General features: G+C 46.3%; 1 protein-coding gene across 3 annotated transcripts in view; it reads left to right on the top strand.

Moving 5' to 3' along the window:
* The first annotated feature begins 1,208 nt into the window (after positions 1-1,208).
* SAE1 (SUMO1 activating enzyme subunit 1) overlaps positions 1,209-11,848 on the top strand; it is a 77,970-nt gene continuing 67,330 nt past the window's right edge. For 2 of the 3 annotated variants that reach the window (XM_073886515.1, XM_025849735.2), the window contains exon 1: positions 1,209-1,411. In XM_073886515.1, coding sequence (XP_073742616.1) covers positions 1,314-1,411 — 98 coding nt within the window. In that variant the 5' untranslated portion in view covers positions 1,209-1,313. The remainder of the gene's footprint in view (positions 1,412-11,848) is intronic. The other variant, XM_073886514.1, reaches the window with a different exon arrangement.

Genomic DNA, 11,848 nt, shown 5'->3' with positions numbered 1-11,848 from the left:
TATGACCTCCTGATGAAGCATGTGGGCCACACAGCCTGGGTTTGAATCCTAGTTTGACTACTTCTAAGATATAAGCCTTTGTTCAGGCTACTGAACTTTGCTGGACCTCAGACTCCTTAGCTATGAAATAGCAGTATCAAAAAACCTAACTAATCTCATAAGGATTGGAGAAAGAATTCACATAAAATCCATTTTAACTCCATGAGAAGGCAGTGTTATTTTTTTTCTTATTTCAGTGCTCTACCTGGCCTAGCACTGAGATCAATGATTGACGCATAACAAGTGCTCAGTAAGTACTTGTTGAAGGGGTAATAAAAAAAAGACACCTTGCCTAAGGAAAATAGGTATAAGCTATACTAGCCTACGAGGCCCTACAGGAAGTCCCACTTGCTTCATCTACGATTTCACCTCTTACCACCTGCCCATCCTCTCACTCTGCTCCAGCCACCTTGCGCTCTCCACAGTTCCTCAGCTATGCTAGCACATTCCAGCTTCAGGGCCTTTGCACCTGCTGTTTGCCCTGACCGGAAATGCTCCATCTCCCAGTTATCCACATGGCTTGTTTATTCGGTCCCTTCAGATCTCTGTTCAGTATCACTTTCTCTGAAAGACCTTCTCTCTGGCCACTCCTGCAACCCTGTAATCCCATATCCGCCTTTATTTTTCTCCACAGCATTTATCACAGCCTGATTTTTTTTTAAAGATTTTATTTATTTATTCATGAGAGACAGAGAGAGAGAGAGAGAGGCAGAGGGAGAAGCAGGCTCCCAAGGAGCAGGGAGCCCGACGCGGGATTCGATCCGAAGACCCTGGGATCATGACCTGAGCCGAAGGCAGACGCTTAACCATCTGAGCCACCCAGGCGCCCCTGATTTCTATTCTTCTGTGGGCACCCCTCAATAGAACGTAAGCTCCATGAGGACAGGGCTTTGTCTCTTTTATTCGCTGCTCTATTTCAAAACCCCCAATGCCGGGATTTCAGCAAGTGCTAGATAAATATTTGCCGAATTAATAGCCCCAGAAATCACCACTTGAGCACCTATCGTCTCCGGGCGTTAAACCGCGCCATTTTGGGGCCAGGATTGGCTGGAGCCCCGTCACGTGACTGGCAGTCCCGCTGGCCCGCCTTTGAGGCTGGGGAGGTCCACGTGGTCGGGGCGGGCCGGGCCGTGGAGGAGGTCCTGCGCAGGCGCGGCCCCTGGCGCAGGCGCAGAGGCGGCCCGGGCGTGCGGCCGGCGGCGGTTGGCGGCGCGTGGGGCCGGCGGGCGGTTACCGTGGGCAGGACCCGAGTGCAGGCAGCTAGAGCCGGCGCCATGGTGGAGAAGGAGGAGGCTGGCGGCGGCATCAGCGAGGAGGAGGCGGCGCAGTATGACCGGCAGATCCGTCTGTGGGGCTTGGAGGCCCAGAAACGGTCAGGGCCCGAGCGGCTTGTGGGGCTGAGGGTCTGGAGGGGGCGCCCGGCCTGAGGCGTTGGCGACCCTCACGGAGCCGGAGGGTCTGATTTGAAGCGAGGAGGCGGGAATTCTGTGCCGGGGGAGGGTGGCCTTCTTGAGAGGACTGGAGGGGTTGGTTAGGGGTGTTTCTGGAAGATGTGGGGAGAGGGGACCTCCCAGGGTGGGGGGAGGGTCGTTCCGAGGGAGGCCCCTGGAAGGGGCGGTGGGGGAGCCCTGAGGGTTCGGGACGACTCAAACTCAGGGACGCAGACGCCCGAAGGGAGTGGTGGTGGTGGGCGCTTAGGGAGCAGGAGGATGCAAGGGAAGGATGAAGTGGGGGCGTAGTTCATTCATTCGTAGATTGTGGGAACCTGTTCTCTGCTGGACGCCGGGGAGACTGGCCCACCGAACACGGGCGAGCTTACCTTTTTGTGGCTTCGAAACGGTGGGCCGGTTTGAAAGAATGAGGGTTTTTGAGGAGTTTGGGAGCAAGTTATTTCAACTGAGAATCTTGAGAGGCCCGGGGAGCTCAGGGGTTGGAGCTACCCGAAGAGGTTGCTTAGGCCTAGTTACTTGGGTGTGTCTAGAGAGGACTGGGCACTAGGGTTGGGCATACCTTGGGTACTGAATAGTTATCGGAGGGGATGAGGTCTTTGAAAGAGGTGATTGATTAGATCAAATATTTATTGAGCACCTGCTGTTTGCCCTGACCGGAAATGCTCGACGGGAAGCCTGTTTCTCCCTCTCCCACTCCCCTTACAACAAGCACTGTTATAGGCGCTGAGCATATATTGATGAACCGGATGGACTCCTTGCCCGCATGGAGTGTACGTTCTGGTGGGGGAAACAATAAACATAAAGAAATAATATAATAGGTGATGCGAGTGCGAGGGAGAGAAATACAGCCGGGTAGGAGCATCAATAAAGGATGCTGAGGTGAGAGAGCCATTTTGATAGGGAGGCCAGGGAAGGCCTCTGAAGAGATAACATGGAACTTCAGACCTGTATGAAGGAAAAAGAGCCACGTGAAAGAACTTTGCTAGCAGAGAGAAAACAGCTGGTGTAAAATCCTAGAGGCCGGAGCATGCTTGGCAAGTGAGAGAAAGAAACAGAAAAGCTACTCATTTGATTTGGAGTAGCTTTTTTATACTGAGTGGTCTGGGAAACCCACTGGAGAGTTTTGAGCCTAGGAGTAATGCAATCAGGTTTGCATTTTAAAAAGGATCACTCTTGCTGTGGGGAGAGTAGGTTGAAGCAGGCAGAAGTAGAGATGAGGATTCTGGTTAGGAGACCGTGATAATAATCCCCTTGGGACATAAGGTAATGGTGGCTTCAAACTCTAGAGAAGGGGACAAATATATATTCTGAATATATTTTCAAGGTGCGGGAGGGGACGGGATTTGCTGAAGGATACAGTGTGTGGGGTATGAGAGGGAGAACACAAGGATGGCTTTAAGGTTTCCTTGGTTTGAGCAGGTGGAAAGATGGAATTGCCATTTATTGACTGAGATAGTGGGGTGAGTGAAGAAGCCAGAGTTCTCTTTTGGACTTAGGTTTTAGATGGTTATTTATGTCTAAGTGGAAATATATGAGTGGCTGAGTTGAGAGATGAGGTCTGGTTGAGGGGGGAGGTATGTGATGTGAGTCCAGAGTATAGAGTTAACTGATCTAAGGGTAAGGAGGCAGGCAGGTCAAAAGAGAATTTAGTTTGAGAGGTGGGAGTTTCTAGAATCTTTTGGTGAGAGAGAAAGTGTGTGTGTGTGGGGGGTGAGTGGGGCGAACCTGAGTTTTCAGGCTTATTTCAGGTGTGGGGTTTTATGCGGTTGGTGGAGGGGGCATTGTGAGGCATTAGCAAACATTGGTCTGAGGACCCAAGGCATCTGAAGTGGAAGATTGGGAATTAAAAGGTGAAAACGGGCCTGAGGACATAGGTGGGGCTGGTTGATTTTAGGGACTGCTATTTGAAGAAGGTTTGAGTGTTAGGAGGTCCTAAAGGGTTGGGAAAGAGATCCTAAGTGTATTAGAAGGGCTCATCCAAAGGGTTGGGGCAGCAGGTAGTTTTAAGGTAGGGCAAAGCTGGTGAAGATTAAGATGGAATGTAGTGAGAGAACTGTCAAGAGGGTAGAATGATTCCTCTGAGGAGCAGTAAAGAATGATGGATGGGGGCTGCTGAAGAGGAGATGACCTAAGGGACAAATCAAAGTCAGGGAATAGAATTCTTGGGAAATGGGGGTTATTCTGAGGCAGTGGAGAGGTACCGAACTCAGTGGAGAACCTGAAAAGGATTGATTGAGTGTCCTGGGAGGGAAGGAAGGGGGGTGATCTGTAATTTGGACCTCTGTTTTTATAGACAATCTTGCAGAGTTTGTTGAAGTGCCTTCATGTCCATTTTTCAACCGAGTCTCATATCAGCTCTGAAGTAGGAAGAGCAGTGATTTCCCCTGTACAAATAGGAAAGGGGCTCCACAAAGCAAATTGACCTGCCCCTAAGGAAACTCCAGGTGGAATAGGAGAGCTCTGGAGTTTGGGGTTCTTTTGTAAAATGAAAGATGGCCTAGGAATTAGCTGATTGCATTCTGGCAACATTTTGTTGCTGATTCTTTTTTTTTTTTTTTAAGATTTTATTTATTTGACAGAGAGAGACACAGCGAGGGAGGGAACACAAGCAGGGGGAGTGGGAGAGGGAGAAGCAGGCCCCCCGCGGAGCAGGGAGCCCGATGTAGGGCTCGATCCCAGGACCCCGGGATCACGACCCGAGCCGAAGGCAGATGCCCAATGACTTCAGCCACCCAGGCGCCCCTTGTTGCTAATTCTGTGTGATGTTGGACCAAGGTTATCAGAGAACTGAAAAGGAGAGTAATGGTCTAGAGGTTAAAAACTGGGTTGTATCTTTCATACACTGTTTTAAAGATTTATTTATTTATTTGACAGAGAGACAGAGAGGGAACATAAGCAGGGGGAGTGGGAGAGGGAGAAACAGGCTTCCCTTCGAGCAGGGAGCCCGATCCGGGGCTCCATCCCAGGACCCTGGGATCATGACCTGAGCCGAAGGCAGATGCTTAACGACTAAGCCACCCAGGTGCCCCTTTCATACACTGTTTTAAATTTTTTGAAATTAGTTGCCAGCATTTAAAAATCTAGAGAATTGCCGCATTTGAGACCATTTGAGCATCAGAAAGAAAAAAATTGGGGCTCCTGGCTGGCCCAGTTAGTGGAACATGACACTCTTGATTGGGGTTGTGAGTTCAAGCCCCACATTGGATGTAGAGATTACTTAAAAATAAAGTCAAAGGATGGGCGCCTGGGTGGCTCAGTTGGTTGGCGACTGCCTTCGGCTCGGGTCATGATCCTGGGGTCCCAGGATCGAGTCCCACATCGGGCTCCCTGCTCAGTGGGGAGTCTGCTCCCTCTGACCCTCCCCCCTCTCATGCTCTCTCTATCTCATTCTTTCTCTCAAATAAATAAATAAATAAAATCTTAAAAAAAAAAGTCGAAGGAAGAAAAAGAAAGAAATTGACTTAATTTAAAAATACATAATAATTTAGAATCCATAAGGCCAAGGAAATAATTCAAACAAAGAAATTAAAAATGAGTTTATTGCCTTTGGAAGTGATTCTTAATAATGTGCTTTCTGTGAAATAAGAACTTGAGTATATCATTGGTGAAGTTGTCCTGCTGACTATCTTTTATCCTAATCATGCTTTCAGAGAACAGAGGAATAAATTAACATTGAGGTAATGATAAGATGTCCAGGATGTGGGACATTTTTTTTTTTTTTAAAGATTTTATTTATTTACTTAGACAGCATGAGAGGGTAGAGTGTCCAAGGGAGAAGCAGCCTTCCCACCGAGCCGGGAGCCTGACGTGGGACTCCATCCCAGGACTCCGGGATCATGCCCTGAGCCGAAGGCAGTCTCTCTCTCTTTTTTTTTTAGAAGATTGATTGATTGATTGATTGATTGATTTACTTGAGAGAGAGAGAATGAGAGATAGCACGAGAGGGAGGAGGGTCAGAGGGAGAAGCAGACTCCCTGCTGAGCAGGGACCCGATGTGGGACTCAATCCTGGGACTCCAGGATCATGACCTGAGCCGAAGGCAGTCGCGTAACCAACTGAGCCACCCCGGCGCCCCAAAGGCAGTCTCTTAACCAACTGAGCCACCCAGGCGCCCCTAGGATGTGGGACATTTTACAAGACAACTGTCCTGGTTCTATTACAAAAGTCAATGTCATGGAAAGAACAAGGGAAAGGAGTGTTCTAGATTAAAAGAGCATAAAGAGATGAAGCCAAAATAAGATGTAAACTTTTGATTGGATCCTGGTTCAGAAAGAAAACTCCTAAAGAAACATCTTTTAGTCAGTAGTGGAAATTTGAATATTCAGTCCTATTAGGTGATATTTGAGAATTATTTTCTAGCATGGTTCTGGAGGAGAATGTCATATTTTTGGAGATGCATGCTAGAGGTGTGAAATGCCATGATGTATGCATAAAAGGCAAAATGCTAACCTTTTTACTTTATGTATGTTTCAAATTTTTATCATGAGAAGTTGGGAAAGAAATGTGATTCTCTTCCCTCCCACCCCACCCCAGCCCTATGCCCCATGCCCCAATCTGGCAATTTCTGATTTCTGTCTTCTCTTGAGGAATAGAAAAGTCAGACCTTCCACATTGATTGGAGCTAAGTAGGGACCGCCTCTGACATGGCACAGGGTTCTCTAGGGATCCTCTCTATTAGTTCAACTTCACTCATTTGATATAATTGCCTGGCCCCTGTCAGCATGTGACTTTGCATTTCTTGCTATGGTACATAGCCCATTTTATGGATGAGGTTCAAGGAAGAGAGCAGACTCCCAAGGTCATGCACCAAGTAGGTAGAAGTAGGAGTTGAACCTAAGTCACTCACTTCAGGTTCATACTCTCCCCCACTCCGGGTCATTTTCGACAATAGGGGCTCATTTTTTCGGTCAAATTAGTGTAAAGGAGAGTGTTGAAGCTGGCAGCTGTGTATGTTTTCAGAATGTGTGCTTCAGCGGTTTCTGCAATATTTTTCACAACTAGGCCTGTATGATTTTTCTTCCACTCAGCAGTAGTTTATCCCTTACCTAAGCATGAGGAAGGGAGGGAGGGTGACTGGAAAGAGCAAAATAGATGATAAGCTCCATGAGGACAAGTGTTTTATAAATGTCTGATAACTAAAGGGATTTGACTGGTCTTACTAAATTTCTAGTGCTTGCAAGTTTGTAGACATTCAGATATATTTGTTGGATGAAATGATTGTACTTTGCAAAGATGTAGGAAGTCAAGAAACCTGGGTTCAGTTCCCAGTTCTGCTAACCAGCTCTCCTGACCTTGGGTCAGTCTCACAGTTTGTTGGCCTTAAGTTCCACATCTGCAAAAAGGAGGGGTAAGTGTGACTACATTTTTAAGGACTCTTTCATCTGAAATTCTGACTTTACAAAAAAGGGACTTCAAAAATTTTCCTGTTTTCAGAGACTCATTAGTCAACACCGCTGCTGTTGAGTAGAACTTCAGTTGGTTCCATAGTCACACATTTGCCATAGTTAGTGACTGAGTGCATACTGTGTTGTGGAGGCCAATCCTGATTGCTCACATAAGGACCAATTTATTGTAGTGTTGATAGTGGTTGATAGTTAAGTTTGAATCTCAACAGCAGAAATTCTTAGTTATTTAACCTTGGATACATTCCTTCTGTTATTTAACCTTGGATACATTCCTTCTCTGTGCTTTAAGTGTCCTCATTTGTCAAATGGAGATAATAGAATCTATATTATAAGAGTGTTGAGAATTAAATGAGATAATGCATGGAGGTGCCTGACCGGCTCAGTTAGAAGAGGATTTGACTGACTCTTGATTTCGGGGTCATGAGTTTGAGCCCCACGTTGGGTGTAGAGATTACTTAAATGAATAAAGACATAAAAAATGAGATAATGCATGAATAGTTCCTATGCTCACAGAGCATTCAGTAAATTATAGCTACAATTACTTGACAAGTATAAATCATGAGTAACAAAAGCAGGAAGCTACATAGGAAATAGGTTGAGATAAATAAGGCAAATGTAAAGTAAACATTAGTGGGATGAGTGGAGACTCCAGAAGGATGAGGAAGATTGTAGGGGGATCAGTCTTAAGTTCTGTTTTGGATTCTGACAAGACATTGAAGTAAATGTAATGAATGGGCAGTTAGATGGAGCAAGATTGTAGATTTATTTTATTTTTTTTAAAGATTTTATTTATTTATTTGAGAGAGAGAGAATGAGAGAGAGAGCACATGAGAGGGGGGAGGGTCAGAGAGAGAAGCAGACTCCCTGCCGAGCAGGGAGCCCGATGCGGACTCCAGGATCATGACCTGAGCCGAAGGCAGTCGCTTAACCAACTGAGCCACCCAGGCGCCCAAGATTGTAGATTTAAATGAAAAGTACTTTACTGTTAGTTAAGTGAAGATGAGCTCATCTCTGAAGGAGAAAGTGGACCGATCTGCCAAATGCGGTTGGCCTCACCATTTATCTGGTTGCACAGACCAGAAACCTAGGAGTTCTTTATTCATCTCTGTCCCTTATTCCTATGTCCAGTCTGTTGGCAAGTCCTATCAGCTTTGCTTCAAACTATCTCAGCCCTTTCTTCATTTCTTTTTTTTTTAAGATTTTATTTATTTGAGAGAGAGAGAGAGCACATGAGAGTGGAGTGAGGGGCAGAGGGAGAAGCGGACTCCCTGCTGAGCAGGGAGCTGGATGTGGGACTCAATCCCAGGACTCCGGGATCATTACCTGAGCTGAAGGCAGTCGCTTAACCGACTGAGCCACCCAGGTGCCCCAGCCTTTCTTCATTTCTTTTTTTTTTTTTTTTAAAGATTTATTTATTTGACAGAGACAGCTCTAGAGAGGGAACAAAAGCAGAGGGAGTGGGAGAGGGAGAAGCAGGCCTCCCGCTGAGCAGGGAGCCCGATGCGGGGCTCGATCCCAGGACCCTGGGATCATGATCTGAGCAGAAAGGCAGACGCTTAACGACCGAGCCACCCAGGCACCCCCCCCTTTTCTTCATTTCTAAGTCCAGCTTATACTCATCATCTCTCAGATCACCTCTGTAGTCCCCTCAATTGGTCTCCTCTGTTCCACTCTTGACTCTTTATAATCCAGTCTCCACACAGCAGCCAGATTGCTTAAAAAAAAAAAAAAAATCAGATCTCAGCCAGTTCTCTGCTTAAAGCCTTCCAGTGATTTCCTCTTATATTCTGAATAAAATCCAAAGCTTTTAAAATCCCTTGCCTTTCATGCTCTGCCTTGTCTGATCTTGGCTACATCTCCCTGGTTTACTTCATTCAAGCTCTTGAATTTTTCTGTTCCTCAAATATGCTAAACCTCTGGCCTAGAGATTTTGTGCTTACTTTTTACCCTACTTGAAGTAGTCTTTTTTTTTTAAGATTTTATTTATTTATTTGAGAGAGAATGAGAGAGAGAGAAAGCACATGAGAGGGGGGGAGGGTCAGAGGGAGAAGCAGACTCCCTCCCTAGCAGGGAGCCCGATGCGGGACTCGATCCCGGGACTCCAGGATTATGACCTGAGCCGAAGGCAGTCGCTTAACCAACTGAGCCACCCAGGCGCCCTTGAAATAGTCTTATAACCAGATTTTTTCATGACTCGTCACGCATTAAAATCTCAATAAATGTGGGGCTCCTGGATGGCTCGCTCAGTTGGTTGAGCGACTGCCTTCGGCTCGGGTCATGATCCTGGAGTCCCGGGATCGAGACCCACATCGGGCTCCCTGCTCAGCTGGGAGTCTGCTTCTCCCTCTGACCCTCCCCCCTCTCATGCTCTCTCTCAAATAAATAAATAAAATCTTTGTAAAAAAATAATAGGACGCCTGGGTGGCTCAGTCGTTAAGCGGCTCCCTTTGGCTCAGGTCATGGTCCCAGAGTCCTGGGATCGAGTCCCACATTGGGCTCCCTGCTCAGCAGGAAGCCTGCTTCTCCCTCTCCCACTCTCCCTGCTTGTGTTCCTGCTCTTGCTGTCTCTGTCTCTGTCAAATAAATAAATAAAATCTTTAAAAATAAAATAAAATCTCAGTAAATGTGGTTCAAGTGTGAATTTGGTAGTCTTAGGAATTCTTAACCATAAGTGGAATTCAGTTGGCTTGGCTTAACTTGCGATATGTATTGTGAATTCAGAGGTTGTGATAAAAAGGCTCTGGTTCCTTCCTTCTCAGAAATTTAAAAGGTATTCCTGTGGCAGTAGAAGTTAAGGATGAGAGAGCCCAATCAGCAAATATTTACTTAGAACCTGCTGTGTACAAGACAACATGGAGGGGCGCCTGGGTGGTTTAGTTGGTTAAGCGACTGCCTTCGGCTCAGGTCATGATCCTGGAGTCCCGCATCGGGCTCCCTGCTCAGCAGGGAGTCTGCTTCTCCCTCTGACCCTCTTCCCTCTCATGCTCTCTCACTACCATTCTCTCTCTCTAATAAATAAATAAAATCTTAAAAAAAAAAAAGACAACATGGAGAAGACATTGAAAGAGGAAAAATACTAGATTGTGGTCAGAACTGCATTCTTATCCCAGTTCTGGCCACTCATGAGCTGTGAGAGCTTGGACACCTTTTCTGAGCCTCAGTTTTCTCCTTACTGTAGGCAGACTTGAATCCTTTCCTATGGAAACGTAATGGCCTACTCTGGGATCTGTGGAGCCCTTTGGACTTCTAAGGCGAGAAATTGTATGCAATATTTAGGGTGTGTATGCTTTTTTCCCCCGAAAGAGACATGGTGAAGAACCATAATCAGAGTTGTTTTGAACTTTATTTTAAGTAGGCTTCATACCCAATATGGGGCTTGAACTCAGGACACTGATGAGTCACATGCTCTACCGACTGAGCTAGCCAGGCGCCCCAGTAATCAAGGTATCTCAGTGGAGTAGTATATGTAACGTACCTAGTTCCATGCCTCAAACCCAGTGAGCCCTCTGTAGATGGTGATTATTGCCGTCGTGGCTCCTGGTGGGCTATATACATAACATGTCGCAGTGTGATTTTACATTTATTTGTGGTATTGAGAGGCAATATAACTGGAAGAGTACAGATTTTGGAGCAGTATTTCCTGAGTTGATACCTGCTTTGCCATTTTGCAGTTGTGTAATCTTCAGCAAGTTCTTTAACAACTCTGTCCTCAATATCTTAGTTTTCTGTTGCTGCTGTAACAATGGCCACAAACTTAGTGGCTTAAAACAATACAAATTTACTCTCTTACAGTTCTGGAGGTCAGAAGTCTGAAATCAGTTTCACTGGGCTAAAATCAAGGTGTTGACAGGGCCATGTTCCCCTGTGGAGGCTTTAGGGGAAAGTCTTTTTGCCTGACTTTTCTAGCGTGTAGAAGCCACCTATGTTCCTTAGCTTGTGGCCCCTTCATTTCCAAAGACAGCAGCATAGCATCTTCTGACCCTTTTGCCTCCCTCTTTTTTTTTTTTTTTTTAAGATTTTATTTATTTGACACAGAGAGAGAGACACAGAGAGGGAACACAAGCAGGGGGAGAGGGAGAAGCAGGCTTCCCGCTGAGCAGGGAGCCCGATGCGGGGCTCGATTTCAGGACCGTGGGATCATGACCTGAGCCGAAGGCAGATGCTTAACAACTGAGCCACCCAGGCGCCCCTCTTCTGCCTCCCTCTTATTAAGGACCCTTGTGATTACTTAGGCCCACCCAAGTAATAATCTAGGTTAATCTCCCCATTTCAGAATCTTAATTTAATTACACCTAAGGTCCTTTTGTCATGTAAAGTAATTTATTCACAGGTCCCAGGGATTAGAGCGTGGACATCTGCAGTGGTGGGGGGGAAGGGAGGGATGGACACATTTTGTCTACTACAGCTTTCTGTCTGCAAAATGAGAGTAACAGTGCCTTTCTGGCAGAGGTTTTTATTTTTTTATTTGACATAGAGCACAAGCAGGGGGAGCATCAGGCAGAGGGAGAGAGAGAAGCAGGTTCCCTGCTGAGCAAGGAGCCGGACACAGGGCTGGATCTCAGGACCCTGGGATCATGACCTGAGCTGAAGGCAGACGCTGAAGGCAGATGGAGCCACCCAGGTGCCCCTTTCTGGCAGAGTTAATACACATACATTGCTTAGAACAGTGCTTGGCATACAGTAACAGCTTAATAAGTGTTACCTTTTATCATCTTATTCTTTCTAATGGCCACCTCGTTTTCTATAGTGTGTGTGCACCAGAGCAGTGTGGCCTCAGAGCCCACCATCTGAATCGCTCTCCCTTATTATTGCCCTTATCAACTAGTTGATTATTAGCGACTTCCTAGCTGTGTATCCTTGGATAAGCTAGTGAACTTCTTTGTGCCTGTTTTCTCAGCTGCAAAAAAGGGATAAAAAGATAACCAGCTCATAAGATCGTCATGAGGATTAAAT

The sequence above is a fragment of the Callorhinus ursinus genome, unplaced genomic scaffold, assembly GCF_003265705.2.
Source record: "Callorhinus ursinus isolate GAN/ISIS: 27379988/994484 unplaced genomic scaffold, GSC_fseal_2.0 scaffold71, whole genome shotgun sequence".
NCBI classification, from domain to species: domain Eukaryota; kingdom Metazoa; phylum Chordata; class Mammalia; order Carnivora; family Otariidae; genus Callorhinus; species Callorhinus ursinus.
Note: the sequence above shows the minus strand (reverse complement) of the source record. Positions and strands in the feature narration are given on the sequence as shown.